This window comes from Dasypus novemcinctus, chromosome 6 (assembly GCF_030445035.2).
Source record: "Dasypus novemcinctus isolate mDasNov1 chromosome 6, mDasNov1.1.hap2, whole genome shotgun sequence".
In the NCBI taxonomy this organism is placed as follows: domain Eukaryota; kingdom Metazoa; phylum Chordata; class Mammalia; order Cingulata; family Dasypodidae; genus Dasypus; species Dasypus novemcinctus.
Genome location: NC_080678.1, coordinates 88,234,692 through 88,254,881, shown reverse-complemented (window position 1 = coordinate 88,254,881; position 20,190 = coordinate 88,234,692). Strand labels below are relative to the sequence as shown.

The 20,190-nt window shown below is 52.4% G+C and overlaps 1 protein-coding gene across 2 annotated transcripts in view; it reads right to left on the bottom strand.

Moving 5' to 3' along the window:
* Nucleotides 1-15,624: 15,624 nt before the first annotated feature.
* The window catches only part of WDFY4 (WDFY family member 4), a 270,517-nt gene continuing 265,951 nt past the window's right edge, over nucleotides 15,625-20,190 (bottom strand). For both annotated transcript variants that reach the window (XM_058299130.2, XM_058299131.2), the window contains exons 61-62: nucleotides 16,963-17,074; nucleotides 15,625-16,107 (exon numbers count right to left, since the gene is read on the bottom strand). In XM_058299130.2, coding sequence (XP_058155113.1) covers nucleotides 16,041-16,107; nucleotides 16,963-17,074 — 179 coding nt within the window. In that variant the 3' untranslated portion in view covers nucleotides 15,625-16,040. The remainder of the gene's footprint in view (nucleotides 16,108-16,962; nucleotides 17,075-20,190) is intronic.

The window sequence follows — 20,190 nt, the reverse complement described above, 5'->3', positions numbered from 1 at the left end:
GGCTGCAGTCGCTGGCAGCAGCCTCTGCCTGTGGTTTGGGCTGGACTGGCCTTGACAGGCATCCTGGAGTGTTCAGACCTCAGGGCTGCTGAGACCACCTCTTCCTGTACAGGATGAGAAATAGCTGGTGTGTGCTTCAGAGATGCACAGTGGTTGTTTAAGTCCTGGACCCAGGAACCCAGCTGAGAACCACGTGGACTCAGAGCATCTCACAACCACCTCAGTGATAAGAAGAGAGCTGGGTTCTCGGGTCTGGGGGTAAAACACTTGACTTTCTAAGAAGATATCTGGCACCAATAACTAGACAGTTTCAGGTCAGTGTGTAGAGGCTTGGATGGGCAAATAAAAGACAATATTTTATTTGCCCAGATGAATAAAGTAGCAAGAATAGCTTATATTTGTAAATTTCTTAGCGTTTCCAAAGGGTGTTAATGGTGTCTTGTATTTCTCCCCAAACTCAACATGTATTTTTTTTTTTTTGTACTCTCTGAGGAAAGGCAAGTGGATGGTCTAATTCAAAACACTTGGACCCTTCGTAGCTACTTAAAAAAAGCAGGGACATCCCCCACAGCCTCCTTATACCCCCAGGCCAGACCTATCCCTCTCATATCCTTGGCCCCTGTCAAGTTGCCTTACATACTCCAGTGATGCCATATCACTGTCTGCCTGCCCTGATAGTCATAATGTTCAACCAGGCTCAGAATTCTCCTCTCAGTACCTTAGTATGACTCTACCTTGTATGAACTGACATCTTGCAACAAAAGGAAATGGAACTGATAAACAAGGATGAGCTCACATAAGGCAACCATAAAATGGATTACTTAGCACCCATCTTCTGAGCTCTCCAATATGCTGCTGCAAGTTGTCTGCAGTAAAGTCCCCACTGGCATGTTTTTTAAGAGGCTCGTCCTCACTCTCCAGCACAGGACTTTTCACTGAGTGTCTGATAAATATGCGTTGGCTATTGTCATCATCCTTTAGCACTCCCTGTTTTAGTTTGCTAGGGTACTCAAAGCAGAGGCCATGAAATGGTTTTGGCTTAAACAATGGAAATATATTAGCCTACAAGCTTACTGCTTTGAAGCCATGAGAAGGTCCAAATGAAGGTATCATCAAGGAAATGCTTTCTTTCCAAAGACTGGCTGCTAGCTATCCTGGGCTCCTCTGCCACATGGCAAGGCACATGGCAGCATCTACTGGTCCCTTCTTTATCTTCTGGGTTTCATTGCTTCCAGCTTCTTGCATCTGTGGCTTTCTCCCTCCCTTTCTGAATTTATCCTCTTATAAAGAACTCCAGTAAAAGGATGGATGAAGACCCACCCTGGGCCACACCTTAACTGCAGTAGCCTCATCCAAAGGTCCTACTTAAAATAGGATTACATCTACAGGAATATATTAACTTTAAGAACATGATTTTCTGGGTGTCCACAAAGTTCCAAACCACAACACTACCCTAGGCTAGGGTGACCCATCTTGTTTGTTGAAATGAAGACATTCTTAGAGGTCAAGTTTCTCTTTGAGGGATATTTAGAAAAAGTAATATTTACTATTATAATATTAAATTCTGATTTACTGTTACATACTAAATTTATGATAACCAAGGATGTAGTTTAGTATTTAATTAGATACTAAATCAGGTATCTTCTTTTTTTTTTTAGAAAGTATTGGGGATTGAACCCTGGACCTCATACATGGGAAGCAGGCGCTCAACCACTTGAGCCACACCCCTACACCCAGGTATCTATTTTGTAATAAAGAACATTCTATTTCTTTAACTCAATAATCTGGGGAAGGGTGAGGTGGTTTGAGTAAGAATTGGGAAAACACCACAATGTTTGTTTTTTTACTGGACATTCTAGTAGCCATGTTTGCAGAGCATGATTTGAGATCTATACTTGACCTCATAAGAATGCCATGTGACTGATGTAGGAAGAGGGTCGGGGGCCCTGTCCAGAGTAGACCAGCACCCCAGCAGGCCTCGGCTTGGCAGGCACAGTTCTCCTGTAGGCCAGCACTCTCGCTCAACAGCCTCCACCCCAAGAGCCCGTGGTCTAGACCCATCTGCCCCGACCAGCCCAGCTGCAGCCACTCCTGGTTCTGTCTTTGAGAGGCATCCTGAAGGCAGGAGGACTCAACAGGTTGGGAAAGGTTGAGGACAGGGTGGAAAGGGACTAGATGTTTCTGAGCTACGGGGAGGCAGAGTGGAGGGAATGTAGGCACTGGGCAACAGTCTTAAAAATCTGGAGTCTTAAAGTATTGAATACAAATGCAGTTCTCAGCTTCTTCAGGCCTCTGAGCCTCAGTCTGCTCATTTCTGAAATGGAGAGGCTTCCTCTTGGAATGATGATGACGCTTACTTCAGACTGTGCAGAGAGGGGCTAGTCCATCACCTAGAGCATGCTAATACTAAGCGCCCAGGCAACAGCCGCCCTGCCCGCCGGCCGCACTCCACCCTCCACTTTGGTAGCCGACCTCAGTTCTGAATCTCATCAGCGATGCTCTGCTATTACATAGCAGGTGCAGACCCCGTCGACGGGCTGACTCCCCAGGCTGCCTACAGCTCTGCGTGACGGAGGCTCCCCTGTGCTCTCCTTGTAGCTGATGTGTCTTAATGACCACCTCAGGCCTCTGCTCTGGTGGGGGCTGCGGGTGGGAGTCTCCCCAGCAGATCTCTGTTCAAGCGATACTAATTGTGCCAGGGAGAACGGCTCACTAGAGTGGAAAATAGTCCTCATATATCTAGCTGAGGACGATAATGACCTTTTAAATAACAGAAGCAATTTTATTTCAATACCTCAATTACTCTGAACTCTCAAATGTCAAAGTGCTTGGCACTTTCAAAACAGCTTAATATAGACATTTATAGCACTTAGACACAGCTAGTTTCTTATCTAACCTAATTAGGGGTTGTACAGGAAATGGCGAAGCTCACAATCGGTGGTGTTTTTTACAGCAGTCCCTGCACACGACCCTGGGCTCTGGCAGCTGGAACCTCTCCCCAGTGGAGGCCGTTGCTGTTCTGGGAAGGAACCAGGGTTGGGTCCCTGCCGGGGCCTGACCTCCAGCCCATCAGGAAGGGGAGGTTTGAAGGGGGCCTCTCAGTTTGGTCAATGTCAACGGCGTTCTGCCCTGATGCCAGGGTCAGCTCCCACCTGTGTGGGCCGCGAAGGCATGGGCAGGAGGTGGACCGGTGCAAGTGGGAGGGCACCCACGCCTCGTAAGGCAAAGCCAGGACTTCACCTTCTCCGGCTGTGCTACGGTGCAGGCAGCGTCACCTGGCTTAGCCAGGCTGACTCCTTCCCTTACCTCTGCTAGAGGCTCCCCTTTCCCTGCTTGCAGACCAGCAGCCCCTGGCCTCCTCGAGGGACGGGCTCTACAGGGTCTGCTCCCCACCCCCATTCCCACTCTGACCCCATCCCTGCTCCTCACGCATTTCAGTTGCCTCCCTGCCATTTCTCCAAGCAGGCGTGTGCCTGCTTCAGAGACTTGCCCTTGTCCCTGGGCCCGGAACTTTCCTGCTCATGCTTTCCACCTGACACTCCTGCACTTACAACCAGGCCTCACCTGTCACCTTATGGGGGCACCTTCTCCAACAGCCCTACCACAAATTTTTCCTCCCCTGTGTTTCCTTGCCCTTTCCTGCTGGTTTATTTTTCTCTTCCTAGAGTGAAATACATAGTGTTTTACTTACATATTTATTGTGTGTCTGCCAAAGTAGGAGGCGAGCACCTCACGGGCTGGGAGTTTTGTCTGTTATTCGCTGTGTGTCTCCCGTGCTTGGGCCAGTGTCAGGCAGGTGTTTGACTATAGAAGGTGAGGGGTCCTGTGCATGGCAGCCCAGGCCCCGCTCCAGCCTGGGGTCTCCGCGGGGAGGGTGGGCAGCCCCCAGCACTGTGCTGACCACGTGTGCTGGCTGAGTGAACAGCATGTTCCCGAGGCCAGCTGTGTCCCTTGCCAGGTGCTCGGCTAATGGCACCGCACGCGTTGCATTCTGCACAGTTTAAACCTCCCAACAGCCCCTGTCACAGATCGGAAACTGAGGCTCAGAGAGTGATGCAAATTCCCACATGCTCCTTGGCTAGCAATGGGCAGATCAGGGATGGGAGACCCTGTCTGTCCTCCTCCAAAGTCAACCAGGGGTCAGCACTCCTGGCCTTGGAGAGGTCCAGCTGCACCTCGCTGATTGCCAGGCCTCCTGCTTCCCATCCAGCAACCTACAAGAGGAGAAGCCAGGCCGCCTCAGTTCCATATTGGCGAGCTCTGGTCCTCGGGATCAGGGCACAGGCTGCAAACTGACGGCTGGAGGCAGTAGGTGCAGCCTGTGGGTATACTCTGTTTAGACTGTGCAGTATCGTTTCAGTTTGCCAAAGGGCTGCCGATGCAAAGTACCAGAAATGGGTTGACTTTTATAAGGGAGATTTATTGGGGTAAGAGCTTACAGTTGCAAAGCCTTGAAAAGTCTGACTCAAGGCACCATAAGAGGTGCTTCCTCACCAAAGTCAGCTGCCACATGGTGAAGCAGGATGGTGCCCAGGTCAGACAAAGACTCCTCCATTCTGCACCTGTGGGCAAGTCCGGCGTAAGCTTGTCTCTTACTGGGCCTCTGCTCGCAGTCTCAGCAGCTTCGTTTTCTTCTGGAGTTCAGCTGCTAGCTCTCAGGCGTACAGCGCATTTCTCCCTGAGCCTCAGCTCTTTGAGCCCCCCAGGGCTTTGCTCCTTGCAGCTCAGCTGTGGGCAAAGCTGGAGTCCTTTCTCTCATCATTACAGGATCAAATACGGTGGTTTCCCTTATCTATATCTGTGCCTGCCTCTCTCTGTGTCTCCATGTATATCAGACCCAGCCAGAGGGCAGAGGCCCAAGCTGGCTCACACCTCACTGAAGTAGTCCAATCAAAAGCCCTAAATGGATGTTATCAAGTAATCGAATGGAAGAACCCTCAACCAAAATTAATGCGATCAAAGCAATCAAAGGGTACCACACCCACAGGAAGAGATTAGTTTAAAAAAACATAATCTCCCTATTTTGGGGAGTCATAAAATAATTTCAAACTGCCGGAAGTGCTAAACGTGATTTTGAGTTTGAAATGCCTTGGAAGGGGCTTGGATAGTGTTTCCAATCTGTTTTCAGACGCCAGCACTTCCAACTGCCTTGTTTTTGTAGGCTGCTTCAGGTGCCCACACTGCTAGACTAGCCCCGGGTCCCATTTTAGGGATCTGGACCAGCACCTTGGGAATGGCCCCAGGGCTTGAGACATGTGCAGAAGTCTTCACCTTGCTGGGTCCCAGGACAAAAGAGCCCAGGCCGCCTTAGAATCAAGAAGTGAGGTGCAGGAGTTCCTAAACAATTCCCTGCAGTGACTCCCTAAGCCGGGCACCTCTCTAATTCATTCCATAGTCACTCATAATTTATCGAGCACCTACTGTTCTAAGTTCCAGGACACGGCACCGAGTGTGAATGACGGGATACCTGCCCTTAGGAGTTTACAGTCTAGCTGAGGAGGAAGATGAGGGAAAAACTAGATACTACCAGTGACCAACACTGTGAAGGAGTTAGTTTTCTATGAAACTGGACGTGAGGGGACACTCGAGGCAGGTGGTAAGGGACACCTGTTCAGAGAAGGGGGCATTTGAACTGAGATCTGAAGGGCTAAGTGGTCCAGATGCAGAAAAGAGTCCTTTTATTTTTCTTCCTATTAATATCTGCATATTTTTAAAATGTACTTTTTATTTTTTTAAGATACTTAGATTACATAAATGATACATAAAAAAAGGGGGGGGGGAGAATTCCCATATGCCCCTCTCCCTAGCCCTCCCACACTTTCCCACTTTAACATCATCCTTCACTAGTGGTACATTTATTACACTCGATGAACACATTTTGGAGCATTGCTACTAAGTGTGGACTGCAGTTTACATTGGAGTTTACACACTCTTCCATGCAATTAGAAAAGAGTCTTTCGCTCAATCACCATGTTGCACACTTGGGGAAACTGAGGCTCGGTGAGGTTAAGGTCACATCCACAAGCAAGTGGCCTGGGTTTGTGCTGACTCCGCCTCTCACCGAGTACTGCAGCACGACAGAGGGCTGAGCCCCGCCCAGTCTCCTGGGGACACGCCCAGCTCCAGTGTCCTCTCCCCAGCGCTAAGACCGGGCCCTGCTCCACTTCCTCCTCCCACCCCGCCCGGCCGCTCCTTCTTGGACGAGCTGTGCTGCTCGGCTCTGTGGCCCTCTGCCCTCGGGCAGGCCGACTGGATGGCACACTGCACAGGGAGGGAAGGAGGGACACTTCTTATTTGCTTGTCCTCCTGTCCCCAGGCCGTCAGGCCACCAAGATGGGGGACGTGCAGTGCTCTGATGCCCTGCTGTGAGACGGACCGAGATCAGAGTCCTGTGGGCCAGACCCCCCAGGAGTGCTCCTGGGCTGGGCGAGGTGGCACCCTGGGGAGGGGGTGCGCTAAGAGTCTGTCCCTCCTCTTCCTGCGAGACCCAGAGGAAGGTCCTTGATCCCACCTGGGCCCCGGGGAGGGGAGGGCCTGCCCCAAGGCACCCACCAGCCCCTCTGGGCTCCTCATCGGCCCTACTGCCTCAGCCCCAGACCAGACCCGGCAATGAAATTGCTGCTTTCCTGGTTGACACCCTGAGCATCCGTGAGCTCGTCAAGGCCAGAGAAAACACCCTGCTTCCTGATTTCTGTCTAAACCATCTGGCAGGGGCTGGCTCCATTCCTGGAAGGGAGGGCTGAGTGGGGAGGGAGAGAGGAAGGACGAATTAAATGGCAGCCTTGGAAGTTCTACCGAGGTGTTCTGCCAAGGTCTCGCCAAGGGCAGCCATGGACAGTCGGTGTGGAGAGTAGTGCTGTGGCCACACAGTGACCGAGCTCAGGGTGGGAACACCACCCTCCGTGTTGTTTTTCCACGGCGGCTTCCTACCCTGGAAGCATCCCAGTGGACGTCCCTCACCCCCAGCCAGTGGAGAGGCCACCCCTTCCCCACTGGTCCTGCCTCCTGTGCCCACCGTGGCAGCTCAGTTGAGTGGGGGGCAATGTTGCCTCTTCCCCAGGGGACACTTGATTGTCGGCCCTAGGGATGTGCTTCTGACCGTCAGGAGGCAGAGGGTGGGGATGCTGCTTGCCCTTCTACAGCCACCCCGGCAAAAGATGGTCCGGCTAAAAAGGCCAAGGGCGCCAGGGTTGAGAAATCCCGATCCAGGCCTGCTGAATCAGAACCCGTGTGGGTGGGGTCCAGCAGCATATATGCACACTTCTAAAAATCGCCCCCGTGATGGGATATGCACCAAAGCCCTGAGAAGGCAGACGCAGTTCTAAGGGCTGGGCTGTCCCCCAGTCCTTTCCTTAACTATCCTGTGCCCCAAGATTGCACAGGTCTCTCCACCCTTGACAGCCAGGAGAGCCTGCTGGCCATGCTGCCTGTTCCAATGCCTCTCTCTCCACCAGGCCCATGCCCCACCCTCCAGGCCCTGGTATTTGCAGCTTACAGGTCTTTGAATAACCCCACATCACAAAAAATTTTTCTGCGTTTTCTTGCAGATGTTTAGTAAGTTTAGGTTTCTTGTTTAGATCGACAACCTATTTTAAATTAAATTTTCTTCGTAATGGGGAATATGTATCACAGATTTTTAAAAATATGGATATTCAAGGGTTCCAGCACCATTTGTTGAAAGGACTATCCTTTCTTCACTAATTGCCTTGACAATTGCCTGTTGAAAACTGGTTGATTTGTTTCTGGACCCAATCTGTTCTATTGACCAATCTGCTTATCTTGATATCAGATATCTGCACGTGGCCTTGATTACTATAGAGTTTAATGTGTTTTAAAATCAGTAGTATAAGTCCTCCAACTTTGTTGTTCTGTTCAAAGTTTTGTTTTGTTTTGTTTTGTTTTTTTGCTATTCTTAGGTTATTCCAGATCCTTTGAACTTCCATATGAGTATTAGAATCAGTTTGTCAATTTCTAAAAAAAAAAAAAACCCTACTGTAATTTTGTACAATTTTGACTGGGATTCTGTTGACTTTATAGATTTTGAGAGAACTGACATCTTTACATTTATCTAATTCTAAGGTGATTTGAAGATATATGTAGAAAGAGATGTTCTAAAATTTAATCCAGCCCTGTGGGCATGGACCCATTACAAGTAAGACCTTTTGATGAGGCTACTTCAGTTAAAGTGTGGCCCAGCCCAATTAGGAGGGTCCTAATTTTGTCATTGGAGACCTTTGTTTTGTTTTGTTTTGTTTTTTTGTCCTCCTTAAGGTTCATTTATTTTTTTTATTGACTTTGTAATAATATTACATTAAAAATATATATATGAAGTCCCATTCAACCCCACCCCCCCACCCCACCTCTCCCCCCCCCAGCAACACTCGTTCCCATCATCATGACACATCCATTGCATTTGGTAAGTACATCTTTGGGCACCTCTGCACCTCATGGTCAATGGTCCACATCATGGCCCATACTCTCCCCCATTCCATCCAGTGGGCCCTGGGAGGATTTACAATGTCCAGTGATTGCCCCTGAAGCACCATCCAGGGCAGCTCCATGTCCCAAAGACTCCTCCACCTCTCATCTCTTCCTGCCTTTCCCCATACCCATCAGCCACCATGTCCACTTTTCCCAATCCAATGCCACCTCTTCTTTGTGGACATTGGAGTCCTTTGTAAGCAGAGAGCAATTCAGACAGAGAGAGAAAGCCATGGAGGGAGAGCCAGAAGTCAAACTCACCAGGCTCCTGCAGAGAAGGGAGAGGCCAGAAGAGGTTGCCGCGTGCCTTGCCACAGGACAAGCTATGGTCTGAGAATTGCCAGGGGTCAGTCCCAGAGTGTGGCGTCAGCACATCTCTCCATTTATTTTAGGCCTTTAATTCCTCTCAGCAATGTTTCTCAGTTTCCAGATCTCAAACACATTTTGCCACATTTATGCCTAAGTATTTCATATTTTTGATGCCATTCTCAGTAGTGTTGACATTTTAAGTCCAATTTCTGATTATTTCTGTAGGCCTGTGAAGATTTCCTGAGATACTGGCTACGGGGTACATGGAAAGAGCATATTCAATGATGTCTCAAAGGTTTAGGGCCTGAGGAACTAGCAGATGGAGACCCATCACTGATGGTGGCTGTTTTTGTTTGCTAGGCTGCCAGAATGCTATGTACCAAAAATGGGTTGGCTTCGTGGGGATTTATTAGGTTGCAAGCTTACAGTTTTGAGGCTGGGAAAAATGTCCAAATCAAAGTGTCATCAGGCAAGGTTTTCTCCTGAAGACCGGCTGCCAGCGATCCTGGACTCTTCTGTCACATGGCATGGCCCATGGTGGCTTCTGCACCTTCTTCTATTCCAGGTCTCATCACGTTCAGCTTCCTGGTTTCCATAGCTTCCTCTCTCAGCTTCTGTGGGTTTCTCTCTGTGTGTCCCTCTCTCTATATATATCCCATTTATAAAGGACTCCAGCAAGAGGATTAAGACCCACCCCGGGTCATACCTTAATGGAAGTGACCTACTCAAAAGGCCCTTAGCTGAAGTAACCTAATCAAAAGGTCCCACCCACAATAGGCTTACCCTCACAGAAATGAGTTATCTCTAAGGACATGATTTGTCTGGAGTCTATAAAAGCTTCAAATGACCACGGTGGTGAAACAGAGACTGGCTGTGAACATAGTAAGATAATAAGGACATTTATTATCAGGCTTTTATTATTGAGACTTTCCCATGTTCCAGACACTGCATTTCACACCTCACATGCATGATCTCCTTAAATCCTCACAACAATCCTTTGAAGGAGGTGCTATGAATTCCCACTAGCCAGTTTTCCAAAAGTTACCCAGCTCCTGAGAGGAAGTCGGGCCTGGAACCCAGAGGTGAACCAAAACCCCTGAGCCGCCCCTCTTGGGGTGGGGTAGAAAGCACCCTTGGGGCACAGAGATGGGATTCTGTCCCTTTGCCCCGCAGGCATGGCAAGCCCAGCTGGGGCCTGCATACCCAGGGCTTCTCCTGAGCCAGCCACTGCTGCTCAGGCTCCTCCCTCCTCCCAGGTAAGAGCAGCGCCCCCCAGTGCACGGTTCAGGGACTGCCACAGGACCAGGAGAAGGTTTCAGGTGGCGTGTGGACAAATCTTTGGTTTTAGCTTTTTTTTCATTTATTTTCTAATAAATAAAATAACTGTAATAAAATCAAAATAAATAGCAAATAATAGAAAGAAAAACATTTTGGAATAGATGCAATAAGAAAAATAAAAAATTTAAAACGTAAAATGCAAAAAAGTAAACATAGAAGAAAGTAAAAATGCAATGAGCAAAAATATAGGCTGCACACCCAAGCTGTGGCTTTACAGATATTAACCCTTAGGATGGGATTAGAGTTTAAAAATGAATGACTTTAAAGACAAATATTGAGAAAATAATTCCATCTTGTGTTAGTCAGCCAAAGGGGTGCTGATGCAATCTACCAGAAATCGGTTGGCTTTTATAAAGGGTATTTATTTGGGGTAGAAGCTTGTAGTCACAGGGCCATAAAGAGTCCAACTCAAGGTGCCAGAAGAGGTGCTTCCTCCCCCACAGTCTGTTGCCACGTGTTGAAGCAAGATGGCAGGTGAACGAGGGTTCCGCCTTCCTCTTCCTCTTAAGGCTCCAGGGTCGCAGCTTCTTCTCATCTCTTTTGCAGGCTGGAGGGTTCGTTTCTTTCCAGGCTCAGCTGCTCTGGTCTCTTCAGCTGTAAACTATGAAGTGAATGGCTCATCTCTCTTCCCAGGGCTGCAGGATCCTCTTCTGTGTCTATGGAGCTCCCGTCCTCTGTTCTCACTTATCTCTTCTGTCTCCTTGATTGAGTGTCCAGTTGAATAGCCCACCAAGGGGCAGGGACCCTGCCTGCCCTAATGATGTGACTGAATCAAAGCCCTGATCTTAACATAATCAAATAATTTAATACAGAGGGTAGCACACCCAGAGGAACAGACCAGTTTGCAAACATAATCTGTATCTCTTTTTTTGGAATTAATAAATAATGTCAAAGTACCACACATGGGGATGGAGAAAAATCATGAAGGTGTATATGGGCATGAGAGAAACAAGGGCAACATTTGAATGGGGGAGATAATGCCTCAGAGCGGGGAGAGAAAAAAAGAGAAATCAGTGTTCCCTTCTCAGACCGCGGGTGAAAAACTACATGAACGACACTAATAATAATTTGCATTTCCTAAGCAGCTGCTCCCTGCTTAGAACTTTACGCAGCTTATTTAATCCGTTATTACTTCTCCTGTTTTGACAAAACAACAACTACAATCATGAAGACAGCCCCGGCGGAGTGGGTGCACATGCCCTAGAGATCACACCAGCTCGGAGCAGAGCCTGGCGTGCAGGACGGTTCACATCATAGGACTGGCCTGAGGAGGAAGCGGTCTTGGCTCTGAGGGGCTTGATAAGCCCGAGGCTGTGCAGTGATGGGCTGAACATGTGACTTGTGCCCAAGGTGAGATGACCCTCACACCATGGGTGTGAGTTACCTCCTGTGGTAGTGAGCACCCCGTTGCAGGAGGCATCCAAGCTGGTCTCTTCGGACACAACTATTCAGACCTCTCTTTTTCATCATTCCCAAAGCACCCAAGTCCATTCCTCCGTGGTGTTTCATCGTGAGTTGGGAAAGAGGAGCAGTTTCAACCTCGTCTAAGGAATCTGAGGTGCCAGGGAGGAGCAGGAGGTATCCCCTCGAGGCTCTGGGGCAGGGGGCAGGCTGTTTCGATTTCCTCTGCCCATGGCCCAGCCCGGAGACACACGAGGCCACATGGTACTGCAGGGGGGTGTGCTGGCCTGGAAACTTGACCTCCCTTTCCTGGGCCTCAGTTTCCCCATCTGTAAAATGGCAGAGTTGGAGGGTCTGTGTGGCCCCTGGTGGCCGTAGACTCTTGGGGGTAAGTCTCAGGAGCCGAGCCCAGGGTTCAGTGTCCCCCGCCAGGCTCCCAGCTGCGTGGAGCAGGCACTCAGTGGGTCCTTGTGCAACGCCAGTGAGTGAGTGAGTGAATGAATGGACTCCTGAATGAGTGCGTGGACAGGTAAAATCGGTGGAAGTCCATCAGTACCCCATGCCTAGGAAAAGATGGCAGGGAGTCGTGCCTGGCACAGCGCCCGTGCCCAGCTCACCTCCGCGGCTCGGCCGCGTTGCACACCTGTGACGACCTGCTTCAGGCAGGTGGCCCTGAAGGGCTGTCCCTTTGTTAACCAGCCTCAGGGCAGACAAGATGTTGGCTCAGGCTCTCTGGCCTTTGGGGACTTGGAGAGAAGGAACCGATCTGGAGAGCCCACCCGTGTACCAAGAAGGCTGTGAAGGTGCTTCCAGCCACGTCCCTGAGAGTAAAACGTAAAATGGCATGCTCGGGAGTGACAGCACGTGCACCGGGCGTGGGACGCATGCCTAAGGACGCACTAAGGCACAAACTGCCTTGGCTTAGAGCCTTTTGACCTCATGCTAAAGAAAAGTCCTCAGGATTTTCAAATGAGGACTCTGGCTCCCGGGATGTGCCCTGCCTGGGCCTGGCTGCATTTGGATGCTGTCAAACCCACCAGTCTCCACCAGCCTCTGCTTCCGGCTGCTGGTGGAGCTGGGGGAGACTTCCTGGGGCTGAACACCTGCTGTGCCAGCGAGGCCTTTGGGGGGCCCCATCGTTCCATTCTAAGAGGCCCAGGCAATCAGGGTTGGCAACTGAATGCACCAAGTTCAGAAAAGCAGCACAGGATTTTAAAATTACAAGCATGGGAAGCAGACTTGGCCCAGGGGTTAGGGCATCCGTCTACCACATGGAAGGTCTGTGGTTCAAACCCCAGGCCTCCTTGACCCATGTGGAGCTGGCCCATGTGCAGCACTGATGCGCACAGGGAATGGTGTGCCATGCAGGGGTGTCCCCCACGTAGGGGAGCCCCATGTACAAGGAGTGCACCCCGTAAGGAGAGCCGCCCAGAGCAAAAGAAAGTGCAGCCTTCCCAGGAATGGCGCTGCACACACGGAGAGCTGAAACAACAAGATGATGCAACAAAAAGAAACAGATTCCTGTGCCGCTGACACCAACAGAAGTGGACAAAGAAGACGACGCAGCAAATAGACACCAAGAACAGACAACCGGGGTCGGGGGGAAGGGGAGAGAAATTACAAGCATGTCCCAGCTAAGCGGGCCTGTCCCGAGGGAGAGGGGCCCCTCAGTGGGTGACGCCGGTTCCCCAGGGCTGACTTCCAGGCAGGCATCTTCCGTCAGAGCTGGGAAGCCCCTCGCTGGTCGGGCCCCGCAGTCAAAGGGGGGCCGCTTTCCCTGTCGCCGGCCCCTGTCCTTGGCCCAGGAGGGGCAGTTACAACATGAACAGGCTGAAGCAGCTTTTGGTGGGGACTCTCCCGGGGTGGGGGCAGCAGCTTTGACACTGCAGGGGAGGTGGGCCGGGGGTCCCCAGCTCGTCCCCACTGCAAGGTGGTCATCGAGAGGTTCTTGTGGGAGGAGCTCAGCTGGGGGAGAGCTGGGTGTGGGCTGGCCCGTGGGAGCTGAGTGGGCGAGAGGAAGCGGGAGATGGGGTCCCTCGCACGTCACCTCCCTGACGTGGCAGGGGGCGGAGGGGGTGTCCACTCCACACGACGACGGGCTGCGCCGGGACCTGGGGACACGGTGGGACGTATGTGCGGCGGCCTCCTCTCCTAATGTTCCACTCCCCCTCCCGCAGGGCTGGGAGCTGGGCGCCTTCCCTTCTCAGATGCCGCTGAAGCAAGGCAGTGGCTCTCCGCGTCCCTCCCGGCCCAGCCAGGGTGCTCCCCAGGCGGCTCAGCCCAGGGGCCAGCTCAGCAAGAAAAACCATCCGCGAATGCACGAAGCAAGCGTGCACCGAGAGCCGGAACTGAGCCTGGGACCCCTGGCTTCATTCTCTCCGCCAGATAAACTCCCCAGCTCTGATTTTTCATGTCCTGTGCCCTGAGGGTCTGATTTCACAGATAGAGCAACCGTGGTCCCAGTGGGCCCGCGGGCTGCCCCAGTTCTTACCTACAGCCCCCGCACCCACTGCACCCACCTGGCCTCAGATTCCACCTCCAAATACCAAACTAAGACTGGACGGCTCGGCCAGGCCCCCTGTCCTGCCAGGTCGGGTGTCCTGGTGCCCAGGGGGCAGCCCCCACTCCTTGCCTCCGGATCCCCCGAGGGGGTGGCTTAGCATGCCCAGCTTCTCCTCCGACTGCGCGTTCGCAACTTCTCTGCTTTAAGCCCTCCCCACCTGGGTGTCGCTCATCCCTGAAGGGTGTCAGGGACCCCAGCCCCAGCTGGCCAGACTGCTGAGCGCGCCACCTGTCCAGGAGGTCGCTGGGAGCCCCTGGGCTCTGGATCTCTCCGCACCTGGGGTTTTGGCCCTGACACCCGGCCCGGCCTGCTGGAGCCGCTCTGCCCTGAGCCTGCTGGCAGCTGCAGGGGGGCCTCAGCTCCTTCTGACTCCACGTGCAGAGCAGCGCCCCTCTTCCGGGTGACGGGGGGCTGTTCCCAGAGGACTGGCCGCGGCGGCCTCGGGGCACTGGCTTTATTGCTGAGAGGAAAAGGCTGCCGGCCGGGAGTCGCCCCGACCTCCTCTGACGCAGACCGACAGTGATGGGGCTTCCTCCAACCCCCAAGACCCTCTGCCTGCGGCTGCTCGGCCCAGAGCCCTCCCCTCACGGATGCCCCCACGGGCAAGGGGCTCCCGCGGATGGCCTCGACTATTCCATCCCAGGCGGGAGGCCTCACACCTGCCTCCTGTGGCCCGGGGGACCCCACCCCACCCGTCTCCAGGAATCCCTTCCCACCAGGAATCCCTTCCCACCAGGAATCCCTTCCTTGCTCATGGGATGAAGGAGCCCAGCTTGGGGTGGACCCCACGAATGCCGTGAGTCGAGCTGTGAAAGCTGCCAGCAGGCCGGCCGTGATAGTCACGGTCCTGCTCGGTGGCCTTCCTGGAGGTGCTCTCGGCTCTGAAATTCATGGTTAGGGGGCTGCAAGGAGCTGTCTGCTCTGGCAGTATGAGAGGGGGGCGCGCCCTTTGGCCCCGGGGTCAGACACGAGCCCCTCATCCGGGAGGGAGGCTCTGGGCCTGTGAGGCACTCGCCCTCCAGCTTCTCTTTGCCAAGACCCCCCTGGGGTGCACGGACGGCTCAGTGGCCCTCCCTGCCCAGCACGCGCTGCTTCTGCCGCAGCTGCCTCCACTTCCTCAGCGCTTCGTCTGTAAGTGGACTCACGCCTCCCAGAAGCCGGGACACAGGCCCTGGGCCAGTTCCCGATGCCCTGGGGGCGGACATCCCTGCGGAACCTCTGCCGGGCTCAGCAGGGGCTATTCCCTCCCCTGACCGCTTCCCTGCTGCAAGACTAAGGGAGGAGCCGAGGCTAGAAGGCAGACAGAGGGAGCAGGCCGAGGACCGCTCTGGGGATGGGCCATGCTTCTCTGAGACTGTCGTGCATTTCTTTTTTCCTTTTTTTGAGGTACCAGGATTGAATCCAGGACCTCGTGTGTGGGAAACCGGCGCTCAACCCCCGAGCCACATCGACGTCCCTGATTTCTAAATAGGGAGACACAGGTACTGCAGTTGTAAATGGTGATGGTTCCCACTCCAGAGCCAAGAGGCCTCTCACATTTGGAAGATAGTTGCTTTACTAAAAAGAAATGCGATACAACATCTTCCGTTAGGTTCCAGGAAGCGCCCCAGCTTCTTTTGGGGCAGTAAGCCCTTTGCTAGGGCGACTGGACTTCAGTGAGCAGTTGGCTTCAGCGAGTCACAGCTGCCCTCATGCCCCCCACAGGCCCCCGGTGCGGGACATGGCCTTTCTGAAGATGCATGTCCTTGTATACGCAAAGGTCCCAGGCCGAAGTCCTGCAGGGCCGGGCAAGGGTTAGGGTGTGGGGCTCTGAGCCCTCGAGCGCTGAGGAGGGCGGGGCTCTCAGCCGGGGCAGATGGCCGCGGGGCTGCACTTGCTGCAGGGCCGGCTGCACACAGGCTGCTCCGCCAAGGCCCCCAGGAGCGGCCGGGCCCCCGCTGCTCTCCTCCTACCCGTCCGCAGACCAGCAGAATAGCCTCCCCTTCTCGTCACCGACGAAGAGCTTGGCTTGGTTTCTTGGGAAGAGACAAGAAACAAGAGACAGGTACGTCAGCCTATCACAGCCAGGGCTCAGGAACCTGCCGCCTGGGGGATTCGGCCGGGGACCCAGGAAGCCGCAGCTCTCGGAGGCACTGCAGAACCCTGGGTGGCTTTCAAGCTGTGAGGTTGGGATTCCCAGAGGCCCAGGGGCATGCCGAGGGCTCGGGCTCCAGGAGCTGGCGGCCCCGCCTCGCCCTCTCCAGCGTCACCACGTGGGGCTCCTGGCGGGGGACAGCCGTGGCCAGCGCCCGGGGCGGCATGCACGCCAGGTCTCCGTGGAGAGCGCCGCCCAGGACCAACACTGCCCCTGCTCACCCTGAGCCCGCCGGCCAGGGGATCCCACCACTGGGGAGGCATGATGGCCCTCGAGGCCAGCGACCTCCCGAGACTCTTCCTCATGGTAAAAAACGGGACGAATCGCGGCAAGGACCCGCCCTGGGCGATGGGGACGGAGGAAGTAACGGGCACACTTGCGGTATCTGACACTGGTTACTCTGCATGGGCGCAGAGCTCCCAAAGGCTTGTTCCCCTCCAGTCGGGTCATCCTACCAAATGCCACTGCAGGGGAGAAGTCCCTCTTTAGAATGAAACGTTTGGCCTTTGGGATTTCGGTATGAATTCACGGACATTCAAGAGACGGCCAGAGCAGGGTGTGTTCACACAGTTCCCGGGGCCCTGTGCTGGCCACTTCGCCCGCGCCTGGCATGCAGGGCCCTCGCGGGTCTGTACTTCCCCTGGCCCAGGGGCCCGAGCTGAAAGCCCTGGGGACGTGCAGAGAGGAGGGTGCAGGGGCCTCTGCTGGGGGCCTGGAGGAAGCGGGTGGGCCTTACCTGGACAAGGCCAAGGCCGTCACTGCAGGGCTGGCTCGGCCCGGCTTCCCCGTCAACGCCATGCTGACGTCCAGCTCCCGGAACAAGGCGAGATTCTTCTCCCACCTGGGACCTGCGGGGAGAGCCCGAGAGGCTCACTAGAGGACCCCTGGTGGTTTCCATGCACACACACACACACACACACACACACACACGTGGCCGTCCATGCAGGGGCCACGGCCACACACACACATATTTATATTTGTGGTCAGCAAGTTGTTAAATTGAGGGGGAAAATATATTTAATCTTGGCCTGTGCTGTTGCAAAAGGGCTGTCCCAATTTAATTTGCAGGCTGTGACAGTTACATGTGCTGACGTGCTGTGGTATCCATTGTGTACCAAATTGGATTTGTGTATTATTGCTTTCTAAATTGCATGCCTAGTTCAGCAGAATTGTTCATCAGTGTTTACTGGCTTTATGCTTAATAAGATGCCCCATAATACCTTGCTGCCAGGATGTAATGCAGCCCGTAATTGCCGAGTAAAAATAAATTACATAAAGTCGGCATTATCAACTTATCTAAATCCTCTCACACTACCACCAATAATTAAATGCTGAGAACGTTTTTGCTAAAATATAACTCAATGATTGTTACTCCACTCATTTTAATGACTGCATTTGGGGACGGGCAGGAGAGTGAGATGGAGAGATAGCCATCCAGCTGGGCACATCCCTGCTATGTCAGGGGACTCTGGGCAGGGCTGGAGCTGCTGCTCCAGCAGACCAGGGTGGACACTGAGACAGGCACCTGGGGGAGGCAGGAGCAGTGCAAATGTGGGAAACTGCCTTGGAGCGGAACCAGGCATCTGGACCGTCCTGCTCAGCTCCAAACCACAGGCTTTCTCCGTACACTTCTTCCTTACTAGGTTGAGTTCAGATCTATGGGATGAGTCTTGAAATAAATTGTACTCCGCTGGGTTGGTCCTTGCAGCAAGTGACAGACAAATGAGATCCAGGCAGAAACTGGATTATATCTGCATGCAAATGCAGTGTCCTTGATAGCTTCAAAGATCGAGTGTCTCACACCTGAAGACGTTTGAGGGATGCAGCAATATGCCTACCATGAGGACGCTTGCAAATACGTGTGCGTGCCATGTCCAGTACTCATCCCTGTACACGAATCTGGTTTTCGGCACTAGAGGAGAGCATGCTCCACTACAGACCTCCAGAGGGCGAGGGCTGTACCATCTGCACGAGGATTTGTTTACCCTAAACTCTGACCCAGACTGATTTTTTTCATGTCATTTCATCTTAATTCTCCTTTAAACAGTAATCACAACCCCGGCAGCTAATTCTGTGGGGCAACAATGATCTCAGGTCAGGACAAACCATTTGGGAAAGATGTGGACCTGGCATCCCTGGGGGTCTGAAATCATCTCACAAGTTCCCTAGTATCATCAGCTGGCGTGTTCAGGAGACCAAACTCTTAGAAGTCTGAGAAAGTGATAATAACAATCTGCATTTGTTGGGTAGATTCTTGTCCATATTATGTTTTGTCATCAATGCTCTAGAAGTTAGGGAGCACAGAAGGACCTCCATTTGATAGAGGGGAAACTGAGGGCCAGGGAAGTTGTTGGTGACAAAGCTGAGCCTAGAGCCTTGTGGTCTTTTACCTTATTGTTCATTTCATTGGACCTCACAGCAAGTAACTCCATGCCACCCCAACCATTGCTCCTGAATAGAAACTCATGAATTCACAGGTATTTCCAGAACAGTAGAACGGCTTTGATGTGTCCTGAATCAACCCATACTTCTTTGCTTCCTTCCCTCCTTCTTTCCTTTCTTCCTTCCTTCCAACCATTCATCCATCCATCCTTCATTCTCTCTTGGTCATTCATTTATCAACCATGGGCTGAGCTAATGCCTTTAGCTTATTAGACTTCAATACCTTTAGAAATGGTCACTTTCACCCAAAACTGAAGTAGGTATGCTCCCGTGCAGGTGCACCACAAAATTACTTCATGTGCAGGCTGGGGACAAGAACCCCCTGCTAATTCTCTTCCAAGTGGTTTGGGGTAGGGCAGAGTTTGGCTCCCATTTTCGAGAGAAGTGCTGGGAGTTCCTGGTTCCTGAGATTACACAGCCCCATACTTCTCTTTCACGCGGGGATGGGCTGATTCCTTATAGGCCCAAAGAACCCTAGAGATACAAGGCCAGTGGACCGGTTGATCTTGTAGAGCCCCCTTTGGGCCTGATTACTGATGAGGGGTAGAGAGCTCTTGAAGGAAGGGATCCCAGTGCAAGGCCCAGGACCTGCCACACAGTAGGGGCTGGACGGAAGCCTGTGCCCACTTGCAGGAAGAAGTAATACATGACCAAATACCTAAATGAAGCAAGGAGGTGTGCCATGCACTTTAGACATAAACTGATTAAAAATAGTTACTCTCTCTAAAAGGCAGCCTTCTGCCAGGTTCTCTCCAGCAGGTTCTAGGGTGCAAAGCAAACGGGGCACAGTAAAAAGGGATTATGATTATATGGGAGAATTCTCACTTCCTAGGAATGGAATTCCTTTCATGATGGGTGCCCAAGAAAGATGCCTCAGTTCTGACAGGCTTTGGTGTGGGCAGAGCTTGGAGAGAAGGCTGGTGGCATTGGAGAAGGTGGCAATGGTGGTGTGGGCAGTTGTGACAGTGGTGTCAGCAGGGAGGGTGGTGGTAGCTTTGACAGTTTGTGGTTGTGATTGTTATGGAAGTTGTATTTTAGGGGGCGGAGATACAGATGACAGTGATTGTTACTAAGAGACAGAGTCTGTGGTTAAGATTATCCTGGGAGGGGTGGTTGGCTGCTATGGCAACAAAAGTAACAATCAGTGATACTTTTCTTGAGTAACTGGACAAGTTACTGAATTACTCTGTGCCTCGGTTTCCTTACCTGCCACATGGGTGTAATAGTAATAGGTAGCTACATGATTGCTGTGAGAAATAAAAGAATACATGTAAGGTGCCTTGAATCATGTGACCTCACAAAAGACAAGTTCAAGTCTTAATCCACATTCCCATGGGTGGGAACGTGTTTCTAAATAGGACTCTTTGAAGATGCATGATCAGTTAAGGTGTGGCCTCAATTGCAAATAGGATCTTGGAGATCCTAGTTAGTTCTGGCTCTACTGAATCAGGGTGGGCCTTAATCTGTTTACTGGAGGCCTGATAGAGAAAAGCCAGAGGTCAGAGAAGGCCACAAGAAGAAG